Source organism: Aplidium turbinatum, chromosome 1, assembly GCF_918807975.1.
Source record: "Aplidium turbinatum chromosome 1, kaAplTurb1.1, whole genome shotgun sequence".
Lineage (NCBI taxonomy): Eukaryota > Metazoa > Chordata > Ascidiacea > Aplousobranchia > Polyclinidae > Aplidium > Aplidium turbinatum.
The window spans coordinates 53,961,831-53,979,954 of NC_137472.1; the positions used below are offsets into that span (position 1 = coordinate 53,961,831).

Genomic DNA, 18,124 nt, shown 5'->3' on the forward strand with positions numbered 1-18,124 from the left:
CAATTTAGTTATGTCAGCATTTTAGGAAAATTAATAAGAAAACAAATGTTGAGAAATCTATGCTGTGCACCCTTTTTTCAAGAAAGACATAGCTATAAGTTGACATAAAATTTAAGCTTCAAAAAAGTTTAAAAAAATTTTTACGGCCAAATTTCAAAAAAGTGTCCGAACCATCCCCACCTTCCCCTATAGCACCGTCTTTTCTTATCGTTCTGGTATCAACATAACCATTTGTAGCAGAATCATCATCTTCAACTGGGGATTCAAGCTTTTGATTATAGCTTTGTTTCCAACATTTAGGCTACAAACCCTTTGTCTGATGAAGTGAAAATTTGTACATAATATCCAATTAACCCAATAATATTCTGAATGCTAAAAAGGCTACGATCTCAGAAAAAATAGTGGATTATGAAATAAACTGTCTTGAACCATTTAAAACAAATTTTGGCAATCTTGCTGACCCTTGGGCCTCCTCAGAGAATTTCACATGTTGGTCGACGTACTCTTTGTTGGTGACATCTCCAAGGTTCTCTGGGGATCCAACATTAGTTATTTTATACTTATTCATGTCAAGTTCACCAAACATTTCATCTCCTGTTTTGGATAGCCTACTTTTGTTCTAACCTGGGGAGCCTGGGTAAAAACTTCTCCGGATATTGTACCAAATTTTGTGACTGTCATTTAATAAAAAGATGGAAATAACTAATTACAATGATGAAGTACCCTCCAGTGGACAAGAGGATATTTGTAAGCATCACCCGTTGATCCCAGACTGTCATTTTATAATTGTTGAGTCTAGCGGTCAGGGAAAAACCAATCCTCTTTTGAATATGCTAAAAAATATATGAATTATGATGAATGTTCTGTGTATACAATTAACCCTGAGCAAGCAAAGTACAATCTAGTTGAATTTTCCGAAATATTAAACCCTGATAATTCGATTCCAGTAGAACAACTTGACAATACAATCCACATGGTGTTGGTTTTTAATGACATAAAAATTGATTCAGAGAACATGAACAACATTAAAGAATATTTTTCGCTGTCTCGGTACCAGAATTGCAATTGAGTCTATTTAACGCAATCATACTACGACGTACCAAATACATTCGAAGGAATACTGCAGTAGATGCTTTGTCTTTTTCGGTAATTTAGATAATAAAGACGTCAGACACATTGCCGACGATCACGCAAAAGGTATTACCCCCGACGAATTTAACACGATTTACCATGAAGCAACTGAGGAACCCTTTAGTTTTATGGTCTTGGATAGAACGGCCAAACATAAGACTTTGATGTATAGGAAAAGGTTTGATAATTTTTATCTTGCTTAGCTGATTTTAAAGAAAGCTTAGCTTAAAAAGATGCTTATTTTTTATGCTTAGCTTTTGTAACTAAAAAAGAATTAAAAAACTGTGATAAAGTGCTTGCTCATGCAGTATTTAAAACAACGCAAGAGCTTAAAAGATGAATTTCTAGCTCAAAAACTCAGCAAAGAACAGTTGTACCATGATGCTGTGAGCGGTTTAAACCAATATTAGAAATACTGGATGACCCTCGACAGCCTCCAGCAATTGCATGTTCCGAAACCTCAGCTAGCAATTGAAGAAGGCCCTCCGAGACCACCGAGACCCCTATTGAGGTTGATTTTGAAAAGAAATTCAACTCAGAGTAAAAGATCTATAGTATCTTGCCTTGGTGTACTGCTGCTCTAGCGGTTATGTCTTGCAGACAACATGTATGATTACGAGTCCAGTTACTTCCTATAAAGTTTTCTTCTTTATTTGCAAGATACCTGACAGTCATTCTTGTTTTCTTGTAATGGTTGCATAAAAATAACGTAACCCCGCTAACTATTTGCATCAAGCTTAGAGAACACATCAAATGATTCACTAGGCGCAAGAACGTATATGGCGATGAATAATTCACATTGTAAGAAACAACCAGTTAACAATAGGTTCTAATGTTTTTCAATGTTTAAAATAACAATGACCAATTCTGCTGTGTTTTGAATAAGATTTTCAGTTGCAATGCGTTTGGTTTCTAATAATGTTGAGTATTTTTTATATCAAAATCTAAAGTTGGATAAGAACTTGATGATGTGAACGTATATTGTGCTTTCTGGTTGTGCATATGATAATGTATCCACAGGTTACGTAGTTACATGTACTTATAAAATGGGAAAGCTAACAAGCTTCTATGTCGCGTTTAACGACAATGCCAATTCTATATACTACCCGGGACAAGTTATTTCTGGATCTTTATTTGTTGTGCTCAGTGCTCCTATGGATATGCGAGGTAAGTGAAAATATACTCCTCTCAATATCTACATTTCTGATCTACACTATTGATTCTTCATAGATGTGTATACAAATACACATCAATGGTAGCAACCATAGCGATCTTCAACATGGCGACCGTATAGCTCTGTAAGCTCTCCATAGTACAGACAACAGTAGTAACATTTCAATGAGAAGAATACATTTTCAGATTGAAGTAGGTTATGATCTACGTTTGTGGTCGCAATTGCAAAGACTTTGTCAACCTTGTTCTACGTTTATGTAAATTTTGTTCAAAACCGCTAATTCGTTGTGATGTTTTTGTTTACGCTTTTCTTTTATGTCACGTAGGCTAACTTTGTTATACAAATAGTTTTCGCCAAACGTTTGTTTTTTATCATTCAGCAATTAAAGTAAAGTTCCATGGACACGCTTATGTGCATTGGAGTGTAAGCCATGGTTCCGGCAAGAACAGGAGAACTCAACATTTTAACGCAAGAGAGACATATTTTGATCAAAACATTTACATTTTTGGTAAAGGTAGTACTTGCTATTTGTGACAAGATCCATTTTTTGTTGTTCTAATTATTATTGTGCCCATGTATGGTTAATGGCTCAAATTATATTGGCAACGTAAACACTAACGTATGTTCTTTCTTTTTGTGTGAAAGTTTTGTCCAAGATGACACACGAATGCTTCACATTATGCCTGTATCTACAAACTTCATCCATAACTTGAAACAACATTTTGTGCCTTTTTCTAACAACTTAGTAATTAAAAATTGAACGAGGCTGTTCACCAGGCATTTAGTTCTATTACCTGATACTTTCTCCTGGATAGAAGAACGTTGTATATTACTGCATTGAAGTTGGTACTTGTTGCTTTTTTAGATCGAAAATTCAGCTTTTGGTGGACTGCTTTCTAAGTTATTTGTGTCACGATTGCTGCACTTTTTTTTACAGGGCATCGCTCCATTTAACAAATCGTTATTTTCCTTAGGTTCCGGTGGACACACGGAAGAAGCCAAGAAAATCCCTGTTGGCCAAAACGTTTATCCATTCAGCTTCCAACTTCCAACAAACCTACCATCTTCATTTGAAGGTGAACAATGACCATAGAACTAGAAGCAAACTGTGCCAACCTATAATTGTTATCAAAGAGACTTTTCGCAGCAGCGAAGCAAGTCTTCAGATATTAAAGATTATGACAACATTTCCCGTCCAAACTACTTTCTGTATAATGTTGCGTTTTTGACTATACTCGGTGAGCTTATCAATCTTCCCGTAATTGCCTAATCATTCTACGTCCCGATTTTGCAACATAACGTAAAACATCTACATCGATGTTCATTTTTCAATTGGAGGAATTGTTGGAGCTGGAAATCTGCTCATTGTTGAAGTGATTATCCTGGCCTACACCGAGTATACTAAGTAGCCCCTTTAGCTTATTGCCCCTTTTCATTGATACAACGCTGATGACGTTAAATCTATATAAGAAGAACCACTTTTTCTAGATGTGAGAAGTTTTACCTGACATCACCATTGCATCATTTGAGGAATTGAAGCGCTCAATGAATTGTTTATGTTTATTTTTTATCATTCATCTCTTCCTTGCATCAACCTCTTATGTTTTGAGACGATAGCTTGTTTTCTAATTTTTATGATCTTGAAAATTTTCCGAAAATATTATTTTCTCTTGCCACAAGTGTACAGGTACTACAGGCGTTAGTATGTTTTACATTTGTGGATTGAGTAAGATGGCCATTTACTGTGCAAAGAATATATGATAAACCTTTGGTAGAGAGTTCGCTTTGTTGAACCATACACAGCCAAAACAAAGTAACTTTAACGGGTTTAACATAATGTATTACACTCCAAAAAAATTAAAAAAACATAATTAAAATAAATTCTAATGTTTTCGACACGTAGCCTACTTGTGTCTTCATCAGGAATTACAAATCTGCAATACACGTACAGTAAAATAAAAATTATAAGAGAAATCTGACTATAACTGCAACGACACTCCAAACTGAAAAGACAAACTCATTAAGTGATTCAATAATGATTACGAGTGAATAACACGGCGGAAACACACCACATGAAGTGTAAAACGCAAGCATGTGACAACATTTAGAACATACACAGAAGGGAAGATGAGCCACCGACAAACAATTGCCTGCTGAGAGACGGGTTATCTTGGTCTGGTATTCAGCGTGACGCGACAATTTATCAGAAGACAATTTATCGAACGACAGTTCATCGAACGACAGTTTATCGAAAGACAGTTTATCTAACGACAATTCATCGAAACGACAGTTCATCGAACCGACTTTTTATCGAAACGACAGTTCATCGACCGACTGTTTATCGAAACGACACTTTATCGAACAACGAAGCACATATGCAATCGAATACTCAGGGGTTAGGGATTAGGGCTTAAGAGTTAGAGGTTAGTGGTTAACGGTTAGGATTAGGAGTTAGAGTTATAGGGTTAGGGGTTAGGCATTAGGGATTAGGGGTTAGGGTTAGGGGTTAAGGGTTAGGGGTTAGAGATTAGGGTTAGGGTTTAAGGTTAGGTTTTCAACTAACTGTCGTTCGATAAATTGTCGTTCCGTGAACAGTCGTTTCGATAAACAGTCGTTTGACAAATTGACAAATTGAGTAATGGCCAGTCACCTCGAAAGAGATTGGAGCCTCATCAAGTATTTTTCTCCGTATTGTACAATGAACGTTAGTAACAATGAAGTGAGATATAAGGATAGATCTGTGACTCCTGCAGAGACATCCTCTAATTGCTACAGGGAAGGAGCATCTCCAGCTACCAGTATGGACAGCTATGATGACGGCACATACCCAAAGCCCTATGGACGGCATGAGCCTGACGGAATATGTCTGAAAACTAGAGGAAAGATGCTCACACTGAGAACATGATTGAAAACCGATGGCATGAAATACAGAAGAAATTGAATGATGCAAGCAAAAAGTATTGAAAAAAAAGTCTTTAAGCAACCATGAATGAATCAAGAGATTCTTGACTTGATGATGGAAAGAAAAAGAAACAAAGACAATAACATCCAATATTTTAAACTACATAAAGAAATAAATCATAAGTGTCAAGCAGAAAAACAAAAGTGGTGAGATGAACAATGTGAAACTATTGAACAATTAGAAGCTAGGCACAAGTCACGAGATATACATCAAACAGAGAAACGACTGGTAATAGAACGTCATAAGCAAGACAAAACATTATTGTATCAAGAATAAAGACGGAAAATGATTTTTGACCGGGATGTGGCGACGCGAAGATGGGAAGAGTATATTAGCGACCTGTATGGAGATGAGAGAGGAAATATTTCTGCTATTAATAATGAAGGTGAACCAATATTGAAGTCTGAATTTGATGAAGCCATAAATGAATTGAAAAACCATAAAGCTCCAAGTAAAGATCCAATAACAACGGAAATGATAAGAGCTCTGGATTGTGAAGGTCTGAAACATATTTATAACTTATGTAGTAACATCTACATGAAAGGTCACATACCACTTGAAATTAATAAATCCATTCTTGTCAAACTGCCGAAGAAGCCAAAAGCCACACAGTGTACAGAATTTAGAACCTTTAATTTGATGAGTCATGTATTAAAAATTTTGCTGAGAGGTATTCTCAGAAGAAATAGAAAAATCATCGAAAATGAAACTCAAAGTGGTTTTATGCCTGGAAAGGGAACACGGAAAGGAATTGTCAATATGAGAACTATATGTAAACGCTACAACCACATCAATAAAGACGTTTTACCTGCTTTATAGATTATGAAAAGGCCTTTGACCGAGTTAAACACGAAAATTTGATGCAATGTTTGGCTGATATAGGTTTAAATGGAAAAGATTTGCGACTGATAGCTAATCTATATTGGACGCAAAAGGCGTATATTTAGATGGAAGATAGTTTATCTGGTGCAATGGACATAAAACGTAGAGTTCGCCAGGAATGTATTCTATCTCCATGTCTATTCAACCTGTATACTGAAATGATCTTCAGACAGATTGATGGAATGGAAGGTATCAGCATAGGAGGTATGAATAATTGAATACATCCAACGTACGGTGTGCACTGTGCAGACGATACTGTTGTGTTGGCTGAATCGGCAGAAGCTCTCCAAACAATAATAAAAAAAAGTGAGCAATATTGGAAAAGAATATAACATGAAAATCAACACAAACAAGACGAAAACGATGATTATTACAAGAAAAGAAAATGTACCAAGTTTAAATATTACTATTGACGAATGCTGGTCGAGCAAGTCAAAGGCTTTACCTATCTGGGACACACAACAACTGAAAATGCAGATGCGATACGGAAATATTGAGACGAATAGAAATATCGAATCACAAACAAAGATGTACGATCTAGAATACAAATAAATAAATCAAGAAAATTGAAATATTTTGGCCACATTATTCGCAATAGGTCAGGTCATGATCATTAGTAGATCTGCTACAGGTAAAATGTAATCCTGTACCATCTGTTGCATGGCCCTGCTGCTTAATCAAGTTGCAGGCACTTACTAACCCGCATTGAACCAGCGTGGTGAGTAAAGGTTCAAACCCACAAATGAAAAAAAATGAACACACATTCAAAAAGGTCCTTAGTCCCCGGCAACCGAAAGACAGAGGGTGGGAAGAATCTCCGGGTTCCCCAAAAGGCATTTGATTCCACACACCTCTGTTTTTAATGCAATTCAAATTCATGGTATATCAGATAAAATAGTAAACATTAACAAAAATAATACACAAATGGCACTGCACAAATCAGAACAGAGAAATTAAGTGATAAAATAAAGATTCAGAAATGGTGCGCCAAGGTGACACTCTTTCGCCTGTTATCTTTACAGCTGCGGTTGAAGAGATATTCAAGAGGCTGAAATCTGAGACTGGACTTGTCATTAATGGACAACTGTTGAGCAATCTCAGATTTGCAGATGACATCATCCTTTTTGCACAGTCAGAATGTACTCTGCAACAATTGCTTGAGGAACTGAATCGAGAAGGGAAACGAGATGGAATGAAGATGAACAAGAAAAAGACAAAAATAATGTGTAACGAGATAGCAGGGAAACAACCAAAGACGGGTATTTTGATAGGTGGAGAAAAGATAGAGGAGGTTGATCAATACAAATATCTAGGGAAAATGATAACACCAGGAAACGATATCGAAACTGAGATCACCCAAAGGATAGCTTCAGATAACTCCTCCAGCCATAGGAAGGAACTTAATGAAGATGATAAAAGAATATACAGTATGTTTAGTAACGTTGCCAAAACGCAAAACCATTTGAAAAATTCCTGAGCGATGCAGGTGATAGATATTGTCGAATTGCTCATTTCGAAACATGCTGACGATGATAACTTACTAAGTTCTTTGTTTTACAGGTTCCATTGGCTATGTCAGATACTTCATCAAATCCACAATTGAAAAACCACAGAAGTTTGAACACAACACAAAAGTGGCATTCACAGTTCTTGACATGGTCGATCTCAATCAGGATCCTAATGCTAGGGTATGCTATTGTTTTGCACTTTGTTGTGCATTTTATTGTATATATGACATCGTATAATATACGTAAATATTTATTGTCTCCAGTAATAGCTGAGTGGTGAGAGCCCTGGTTCGAAAGGGCGCCGGTTCGACACCGCTCAAGAGCTTGTGGCTGTGTCTCCAGCAAGACGCTTAAAAGCATGTCTGAAGGTGGACACGAAGATTGACTTCCTCGCCTTCCCTTCCACTTAATCTAAACCTTCAACCGCCGGGCGTAAGCCTGAATGGAACAAAAAATATCTTCTCATTTTTAATTCATCATCCTTATGCCTTTGTTAGGTTGCGTTATATCAATGTATTCTGTTTTCTTGATTACCATCTTACCAGAGCTTTCTGTGTTCTTTATATAGTGTTACTAATTTCAAGAATGTCCCCCAATAGCTCAGTTGCTCAAGCGCCCGACTTTGTGCAGGACAAGCAAGCAGGATCAAACAATGCTTATTCGGCTCTCCGGGTGTGCGCTTGAACAACACATTTTCAGGACTGCTCCTCATCAAGTGGCACCTAGTGGATAGAATAGTGGACGGAATAAATTACAGGCAACACTTCAACAATTGCAAACTTCACTCTGCAAATCTCTGTAACTGGACCTGCGTCAGTGGTTCAAAGCCTCTACAAGTATGCAAAACTGCCAGGAATAATCCATCAGTTCGAAGATAAAGATTCTAACCTAACCAAGAATTTAGGCTACTATCAGTTCATATCTCGGTACTGCTATGCACAACAATATAATCTCCTAGTGTAAACTTAACCTGCTGTGGTTGAGATGACTTAGTTTTATGACTCTTGTTGGCTGAGCTAGACCACAATAAGCAATCCTTTCATAGAAAATCCATTACCTTATTGATCAAACAATACTAGGTCGGAAAAAACATAAGGTTTGTCCATGTTTTTGGAACTGAGTCATTCAAAATTCTTTTCAACAGTTGCCGGTGTCAAACAATGATTCAAAAACATTATGCTGTCTCTGTTGTGCCAGTGGACCTATAGAAGCGCAAGTTCATCTCGACAAATCCGGTTATGTGCCTGGAGAGTTCATGATGGTCAATGGAAGTGTTGAAAATGCCAGGTAAATGAGTTCTTTCCTTTTGTTTTTAAATGGATAAGCTATATTTAACCGAAGTTTTGTAAATAGGCCAAAAAGGCGCTACACACAAGTGCTAACGCCGTAATCCGAATACTTCATGCATGGATGGTCATAATCAGTTGTTTTCGTTTTGTTTAATCTTGTGTTTGTTTGAAAACAGACTCTCCAAATTTTTAATTGGTGTATCAACTTTGCATCATTAAATCTTTTTCAGTACCGTGTAGCATTAAAGTTATATTTTTCAGTTCGTCTGACATGCCCAGCACCAGGGCTTCACTCATACAGCAAGTCACGTTTCTATCCACAAGCAAGGCACGTGCGGTCCGTAGGTACAAAATAGCCTCCATTGATGGACCAGGCTGCATGAGAGGGCAGTCGATTGAATGGAGGAATGAAAGACTACAGGTCTTGCTTAGCTTCTTAACAAATGTTTGTGAATTTTTGTTTTTACTATCAAAATACAAAGTATGATGCAAATAAGCTAAGTATTCTTTGTCCACCTGTAAATTCAAATTTGATCAAGACGGAGCCAAATCAATTTCTTGTCAATGTATTTATGATTTGATCTTGTGGGTTTTGGTTTTCTCTTAGTGACTTTGAATTACTTTTATCGTACTGTTAGTTAACTGGCCAATAGTCTCTAGGAATTGTTTGGAAAACGAAATAGCCTACCCGCTTAACCGAAATACTAGTAACCGAAATACCTGATTACAACCGATGTGTTTGATTTCATTCACACTCCGTGTTACGTGTTGTGTTGATCCTGAACAAAACGCCTTTTTTCCTATTTAGATTCCAGCACTTCCACCATCCTTGCTTCGGTACTGCAACATAATCATCATTAATTATCAGTTAGAGGTCAGTGAACAGCGACTGTTTGAATCGGTCGCGAACATAGTTCAGTGTTAAATGCTCTTTTTGTTAAAACCACAATTCAACATATTTCTCACAGAGAGGCCAGATCCAAACTACTTATTTAGTGAAAAAAAGAACTCTTAAAAGCAATTACAATACAAAGTTACATTTCACAAATATTTTAGACTAAAATAATTTAAGATGCTTAAGTTGTTATATGATAAAACTTTAACAGTAGACTACTTGGAACGTGATGTTCGATGAAGGGTATTTCGCTTTCACTTGTAAGAAAATATGAGGTAAGTTTTTGATTCAAGAGTTCAAACTGTTGCGTATCCTTCTACAGTTTTGCGTGGTTGTACCGAGCGGAAGCCTCAACCTTCGGGTTAACGCCCCGATCACATTGGGCTCCATTCCTCTGCAAGGACCATCCCCTTATAATGCGGCACCCCCCGATGTCACTGCACCCCCAATCGCACCAACGGCTCTACCAATGGCCGCCCTTCCACCAGCGATGCCCCAACCAAGTGATCAATCTCATGTTTATCAACGTAAGAAAATGTATTATTTTTTATTAACAAAATTAAACTCATGTGTTATATTAACGTTCAAGAAATACCTTCGAAACATATCCTCACCAACTGCTCCCATGAATCTTCCTGTGACGACAACGATTTTACCATTAGGCTACCGACAATGCTAGTAGCTGGCTCCGACACTGGCGTGACAAGCGATGAATGAGCAAAAATACTTGAAGGATTTTAGTCGTTTTAATGCAATGTAGGCCTAAATGTAATGCAACTACTTGACGCAAAACAACAGACAGATGGAAGCAAAAATAAAAAAAAAACTGCCCAGTTGTCGAATCAACTGTTCAATTGGTAATGAAACAAAAGATGTTGTTTTTAACGAGTTTCAAATTCTTTCATTTCGTTGATAGCTCCTCCTCTTTGTTACGCGTCCGCAGCTGGTAAAGGTGTGAGCATCAGAGATAAAGATGATAATGATCATCTGATGGGGCAGACATCCTTCTCTCCGCAGTATGCTTACTACGATTGGAGTCAGCAGTCTGGTTTACATACTCAAAGTGAAAAAGACCAAATGGAAAAGCGTTTATGACGGACGGACTATCCATTTAAACAGTTACTAATTAAAACATACCGGTACTCGTTTTATAGAAGTATCATCTATCTGCAATTTATCTGATGTCGCATCATGTAGCTAAGCTTCGCATGGGACAATCGTGACGTCATTTGTAGTAGAAAATATTTTTTATACTTCATCTTTCTAAGTAGGTTATAGGTTATTTGTATATTTGTTTTGTCATTCTGTGCATAATATTTTTCCCCAATTTTGTTCGTAGAATTCAGTATGAAAGGTCATGTACGTAGTGACCAGTAACCCTATCGTGGGCATCATTGCTAATGTGGTCTTTAGTGAACCAAGAGCCTCTACAGTCTACAAGTATGCGAAACTACCAGGAATAACCAATCAAGGCTTTGTCAGTCCGAGGATAAAGATTCAAAACCAACCAACCAAGTTGAGCTCATGCCTTGCACCAATGCTCCCAGTTGTGTGGTGTTTTTGGATACGTGATTAACTTTTTAAAAAAATAGTTAGATATAACATTCGCACTTTCACACGCCTACGCCTTCCAAGAAATGGCCCACGATGACTGAAGTGACTGCTATTGTCACTCACTTTGATGTAGAGTTTTTTAAAGTACCGGTAGTCTTATTTTTTACTGTCACTTCTACAAACAGAAGCGATTATTGACTGAGCTAGTAGAAAGTCATCCTACTAGACGTTTGTAAAGGCAAGTGATAGCAAGAAGATGTAGGGTTTTGCCTTTATGAATCTTCTTTTTGTTATTAAAAAGAGTTATTAAAAGGATATATCCCGGACGACCCCCAATGTAGGGTTTTGCGTCTCTATAATTGTCGTATTGTTTGTTTATAAAAATAAAAGGGATAATTTAGTCTGTCTGCCTTTTGGTTATTTAGAGACTCTAAGTCTCTAGCTACAAAAGGATAATTTAGACTTCTGTCTAGTCTAGGGTATAATTTCCTACAAAAAATTAAACAAATTAAATGAAATATTAAATATATTTTATTATTAATCAAAGTTACAAGTTTGCTATTCGGGGAATTGAGAAATATGACTAACCAATTTAGTTCATTGCAAGAGACGGGTGTCTGAAAAGCGACATTCTCCCGTCGTGAAATTTACCTTCTCGTTCTGGTGTTCAGTCCGTTCGCTTTGCAAGTCTATTTCTGAGTGTGAGCATTTTTCAATTCCCCGCTTACTTCATAATATACCGGTAGAGCCTTTTAGCTATCGTAAGAATCAAAGGAAAAGCGATACCGGTTACATAGATATGTCGCATTAGAAATACAGATGTGTTTAGCTAAATTCTGTGTGAGTGACATTTGTTAAACAGGAAGCGTGACCTAAGTTTCGTGAGAACAGAGCTTGTGTTTTGAATTTGCAGCGTTGAAATGCATTTTGCAATTCTGATAAGTTTCGGTTAAAAATGTAAATTTGTTGGTTAAAAACATGGTAGGCTACATGTCACAAAGACATCCATTTATCTGGAAATGGTTTATTGGTTCCAAAGCGTATTCGTATATAAAACAAGCTACCCTGGGTGCATTTCCAAGCTGCGTATTTTCTTTTACTGGTTGCCGCGTGCGGGCATGTAAAAAGCCTACATCTGCTTGGACTAACACAATACTTGCTAACCGCAGGCATGCCTTCCTGAGTTCTTTAGGCATGGACAGCAAGCTTCTGATTGGGTAGAGGAGTGGTACTTATACAATGGAGTAATATACCTCAGTAGTATATTAATGCTGGTATACACGCCTTACGTGCGTACGTATGGTATAGTATGATACATTTCGTGTGATGCGTGCATCAAAATCCAAGGTTTAGCCTTCTACCACGCCGTCAACAAGTCAGCGCCTTTCTCAAAACTTTACCTTTCGTTGCTCCGTAGCTTGCTTGTATGACTTGGTTATGCAACAACGTATGAACGTTTTGATCTTTCAAAAACAATGGCAGCAATAATGAGTAAGCTACCTTCCGTTTATGCTTTTATACGTGTCATGACGTAATCTTGTTTTGTTTTCAATACTTTGGTGTCGCATTGCGAAGTCACGTTATATATTGCCTTGGTTTCTTCATTTTTAACCAGATAATATTGCATTGAATATTTTCTACCTAACTTTTTAGTCTCGTAAACATCTTTGAATTTTATATAAATTTGACGTTTATCGTAGATGTATTGTGCTTAACAATATAACACAGTATGTCAGTGGCGTACGCAGGATTTTCTCAAAGGGGGGGAGGGGGCGTTGACAGTAGCATAGCCAGAAATTGTGATGACCGGCGGACGAAGCCCGACGGCATTTTCGCGCGACACCCAGCGGCGGGGGGTCTGGGGGGCCTCCCCCAGAAAATTTTGAAAAATTACTTTGAATTTGGTGCATTCTGAGAGCATTTGGCCCAATAGCCCCCCCCCTGCGTACGCTAGTGCAGTATGTAATTTCATGCTGAGCACTTTTAGCAATGAAAAAAAGAGTTAAGATATCAGTTTGAAAAGGCTTTGTTGTTGAATGATTCTGTACCGACGGGAATGATTCTTTTTTGTCATGAGTCTGACCTAGCAAAAAACTAGCCCGCTTCGGTGTTTTTCTAACAACAAAACTTGCCCACTTGTATATTGTGAATCTGGCAGCTGAACTGCAAGCACAAACGTCACTCATTGTCGGAGAAGTTTTTATTTCCTAATGAGAAATTTTCTCCTCTTGTTAGAGAGGTTTGAATGGCTTGGTGCTATCTGATTGGTCAATTCTGCCTTATGTTGGTGCCAAACTGCAGTAGGTTTTACAAGCACGCGCACCGGAAGAACAACAAACCTGTAATGACGTATGATAGTGAGACATGATGTTCAGCATAACTGGAACCAAAAGAATGGTTAGCTAATGCTGCATGATAACCAATAAAACAAGCAACATATCTTATTCTTAAAATCCCACAGCCTAACTAGTTTTATAGCATCGGGTGAAAAGTAAGTTACTTTAGAGTTTAGAGTAACAGATAACAACTTATATTTCTCGGCAGTGGAGTGTAGCAAGAATTGACCGCGATAGACACCGAAGACACGTGTTTTGCCCATGAGGCTGGGCTCGTCGATATCGCACCACTAGTTCTTGCCACATAGTTCTCAACCGCGGCTGTTGTTAGACGAGTGTCTTGTGGACATATTTGCGCAAACTTTGTCATTTTCGTGTCACACGATCAAGTGATTTTATGGACAACGTTGGAGCGAAGAGACTGGGTAGAGGGAGATGTAAGTGAAACTGAAAAATATTTAGTAATAGTTTTGAAGGTTTTGTATAGAGGGACAATGTCGACGTAAGATCTGTGTTTGAAGAGTTTCGATAGTTTTTAGCGTATTTTAGTGATGCCTTTCCTAGAAAAGGTATGGTTCTGAAATTATGGAAATTGATGACGACTTTATTTTTTAAATATTTTGAATTAAAACGTTGAAAATCTTGATCAAGGAAATGCCCAGAATAGCCATTAGCACATAACATACATTTTTGTTGGTTTCATGTGTGTAGTGACATTTCTGGAAATAGAACGTGGTCAGTTAAATAAACGCGAGACCAAGCCAAATTTCCATCAGTTCTTAACCATTTTTCAAAAACCACTAAAATCCAAATTCAATAAAATTTTAATTGCGTTAGTTTCTGTCACACAAATACATTATGCTAAGTGGAGAAGCCACAAAATTATAATATGTCCATCGGTTCATCATAGGCTACGACGTAACAAAGCGGCCTGATATGGTTGGCCATTCCATTGCACATAAAAGCCTACAATATAAGCTTACGGTAGAATCTATGCTGTGTTTACTTGTTGAGGCAGCTACGGAATGGATCAAAATTTCATAAAGTACGTACTCGTTGTATTCATTTATGGCTTTTAAAACTTAGCAATAGGTAACTAATTTTTGTAGCTACATATATAAAATTATTTACGAACCTTTATGCATCTCTGCAAACAAAAGCCCAATATCATACTGCAGTTGAAGAGCTGTAAAGTAAAGCACTACACGTATAGCCACCATTTTTACTACCAGCAGCTTCTATATGAAACAGGAACATATTTGTTTTAGCCTTTGGCTACTTAATAGACTACAGTGCTGACAATTCTACACTTACACAGTACACAATTGATAGGCATCAGTTCTGGTACGGTATTCACATATTAGTAAAGCGGCAAAGAAAATTGGCCACATCTTTGAAAGTATATTGTAGTATGATTGCATCTACCTGAAAATAGGTTTTCTACAAATGCCTTATTTGGTCTTCTGTACAAAGGACATATAGTTAGCGTATAAGTGCAAAGTTTCAAACAGTCAAGAAACAGTGACCCTGTTTGTAGTTATAATTTATATATGATCTTAAGTTCAGTAAACAGATGTTTCGATACTGAAGACTTCGTTATTAGTGCTGTATGTTATGACAGTTTGTAACAAATTGGGTAGGGGAAGGGTAGAACCTCCATCATTGTGACGATTCTACAATGGGACACTTAGTCTCCCACGCTTGGTTGATCAAGCGAGCACAACGTATATGACGAATTTCAATTTGCCATGTAGTCTATCAAGTTAGAGAGGGCTTTGAGCAACGCTTTGAGTCTATAGCTTGTACCAACAGTGGGATCCTTCAATTTGCATGCATGGCTGGTTTGTTAAAGAAAGTGTGTTCTTTGATACCCAAAGTAAAAAAAGATAGGTCACTTGTCTTGAAGATATTTTTGTACATACTTGGCGAAGCAGGTTGAAAAAGCATGGTAGCATAGTCTATATGTCTGGCAGTTCTTAGGACAAAACGTTGTTGTCAGTGAGTTAGTCTTTACGAAAATAGCTGATTTTTTGCATTTGCGGACGGCATCTTACAATGGGACAGCAGGTCTTGCCCATCAATGGGACACTGTAAATCAACTCGACTCATTCGTAAAAAGAGAAACACAGATCCTTTAACTATGAAAACTGCAGTTGAAAAAGCAATACAAACCGGAAAAAATAGACCTGTAGCAAGAACATTTGACATACTAAGACAAACATTGAAAAACTGAGTTGACACATACAAAAGAGCCCAAGCAAATAATGATTAAGGCAATCTACGTTTTCAACCTCATCATGGTGTCAAAAAGATTTTTAATGATGAAGATGAGAAAAATTTAGAAAACTTTGATAATGCACTACAGCAAACATAATCAATAACAAAGTGAATGTCAAGTTTATAATATGCATTTACACAGTTAATAAATTGTGTCCCATAGTTAGAAATTGCCTGTCCCAATGGTGGAGCCTTAAAAAACTGCGCGTTATTTCTAAACCACTGGAGATAATAAAATCAAACCATGTGTCATTTGAAAAAAAAAATGCATTGGCATAAGTGTTGTAAAAAAAGCACTGCATTTCTTTACAAAATTAATTTTTTTTAGCAAAACGCAAAATTTGTCCCATTGATGGAGGTTCTCCCCTATATTTGGGCAATGTGTGATTTTGCTTCCCTCAATGTTTTGATCGCGTACAGCTAGATCCATCGTGACAACGTTCTTTGATGTGAAATCTTGGGAAGGGGATGATGAAGGTAATAACTAATTAACCAGACTTCAGAAATGTTTCAATCTTAAAGTCTCAAGCATGCACCTTTCGTCTGTTTTACTCAAACGCATGATGGTGTGTAGGCTACCTGACGGTTTCTTTTCGTCTTTTTGAACCGTGTCGCAGAAGCACGTAGGTACAAAAAATGTGAGATCATCTGGAGGCAAGCGCGAGACTAATATAGTTTCGAGCTGTAGTGATTGAAGCCAAACGTCACAAACACAGCATCCATCTACTGTACCAGTTCGGTGAAGAATGTAGTTTTTACAGCCTCATTCAATTTTCAATGTAGTTAATGTTAACATTTCATTATTTTTACAGTTTACAGGAGTGTATGTAAAGCAATAATTCCATGGGTAGGCTAGGCATTCTTAAGAATATCCATTTTCATTTTGGAAATTTTGTTTTGTAGCCTACTGGTTTAAAAAACAACATGTCGTTTGTAGTTTGTTACGTTTAAATGAGTTCTTGTCCACTAACAAACTTACTCAAACAACAAAAGGAGTAAAAAAAGCTTAATTGTACCGACTTTAATTTGTCTCTTATGCTGCGATAGACTTTTTCCTTCAAAGCAGTAGCCCAAGGGCCGTTGGGATGATACTTTGGGCCCAGTATCAATGAGATCCTTGCGTGCTCCAAATTAAGACATTTATGGAAAAACGCACTGTATCCAAAAAATACGCTATGGCTTCTTCATGTTTTTTGGACTCTCAAAAAGTTCTGGCCCTTAAAATTATCTTGGGCCCTGGTTCAAAAGTACTCCTGGATTCCCTTGTCAACGCTACTAGTGGTTCCCAATCACAGACCCCAAGACCTTTGTAGCTTATGTCATGCATAAGGGTGTTGTGTGTGACTGCGGCAGCGCCGCAATTTCTTAATTTTCATTTGTTTTCGATGATGCATCAATTTAAAATGAATCCTAAGAGTGGATTGGTTAAAACAAGCGGTTTTATAACTTTTTGGACTGTGGCACACTAAAAGAATTTCGGAATCTACCGCAGCACATTGACTCACTACGACATTGTTTCTCAGAAAGATTGCTCTTCACTAACTTTTTGATTGAAGCTGCTAAGTTGAATAAATTATACATGATAGATGTTACTAAACGTTTGCTGTATTTTTCTCACTGGGCTATAAGCTTTAGTTTAGATCTACTAGTAAAATCACGTACTTTTACTGCAATGTAAATAATGGAATCGCCACACGTGAATCTATATTGTAATTGTCGCTAACTCGCTATGCTGTCGAGTAGCGAGTTTAGATTTTTTTAAAGCACTTCTATTTTACAAACATCTGCCTCTCGTCTATTATTGCTCCACTTTAATTATCCATACACATAAACTCGCTGATTTTTGAGTAAATTTTCATTGCGGTCTCTACAAAACGTCTGGTGAGAAATCGAAAGCTGTGATGGTCTGGTAGAATGAAAAAGGTAAATGATTATCATTTATTATTTTGATGTCGAATACTGGGTTTGGTTTAGTTTTGAATTTTTATCTTCGTACTGACAAAGCCTTGTTAGGTTATTCCTGGTAGTTTCGCATACTTGTTGTAGAGGCTCTTGACGCAGGGCCGGTTACCGAGATTGACAGAGTGAAGTTTTCCGATTGTTGAAGTGTTGTTGC

General features: G+C 37.3%; 1 protein-coding gene across 1 annotated transcript; it reads left to right on the forward strand.

Moving 5' to 3' along the window:
• The first annotated feature begins 2,177 nt into the window (after positions 1-2,177).
• On the forward strand, positions 2,178-10,936 carry LOC145767212 (arrestin domain-containing protein 3-like). The gene is made up of 9 exons (XM_082578996.1): positions 2,178-2,298; positions 2,685-2,819; positions 3,280-3,381; positions 7,710-7,837; positions 8,802-8,944; positions 9,208-9,367; positions 9,755-9,820; positions 10,164-10,368; positions 10,758-10,936. The coding sequence occupies exons 1-9, from the start codon at positions 2,178-2,180 to the stop codon at positions 10,934-10,936; spliced, it is 1,239 nt and encodes a 412-aa protein (XP_082435122.1).
• Positions 10,937-18,124: the final 7,188 nt, after the last annotated feature.

Bases quoted from the DNA above. Each gene is read 5' to 3' on its own strand.
- LOC145767212 (XM_082578996.1), top strand. From the start codon at position 2,178: ATGGGAAAGCTAACAAGCTTCTATGTCGCGTTTAACGACAATGCCAAT. The intron at 9,368-9,754 runs GTCTTGCTTAGC...TTTCCTATTTAG, and splicing joins GGAGGAATGAAAGACTACAG to ATTCCAGCACTTCCACCATC. The intron at 9,821-10,163 runs GTCAGTGAACAG...ATCCTTCTACAG, and splicing joins TCATTAATTATCAGTTAGAG to TTTTGCGTGGTTGTACCGAG.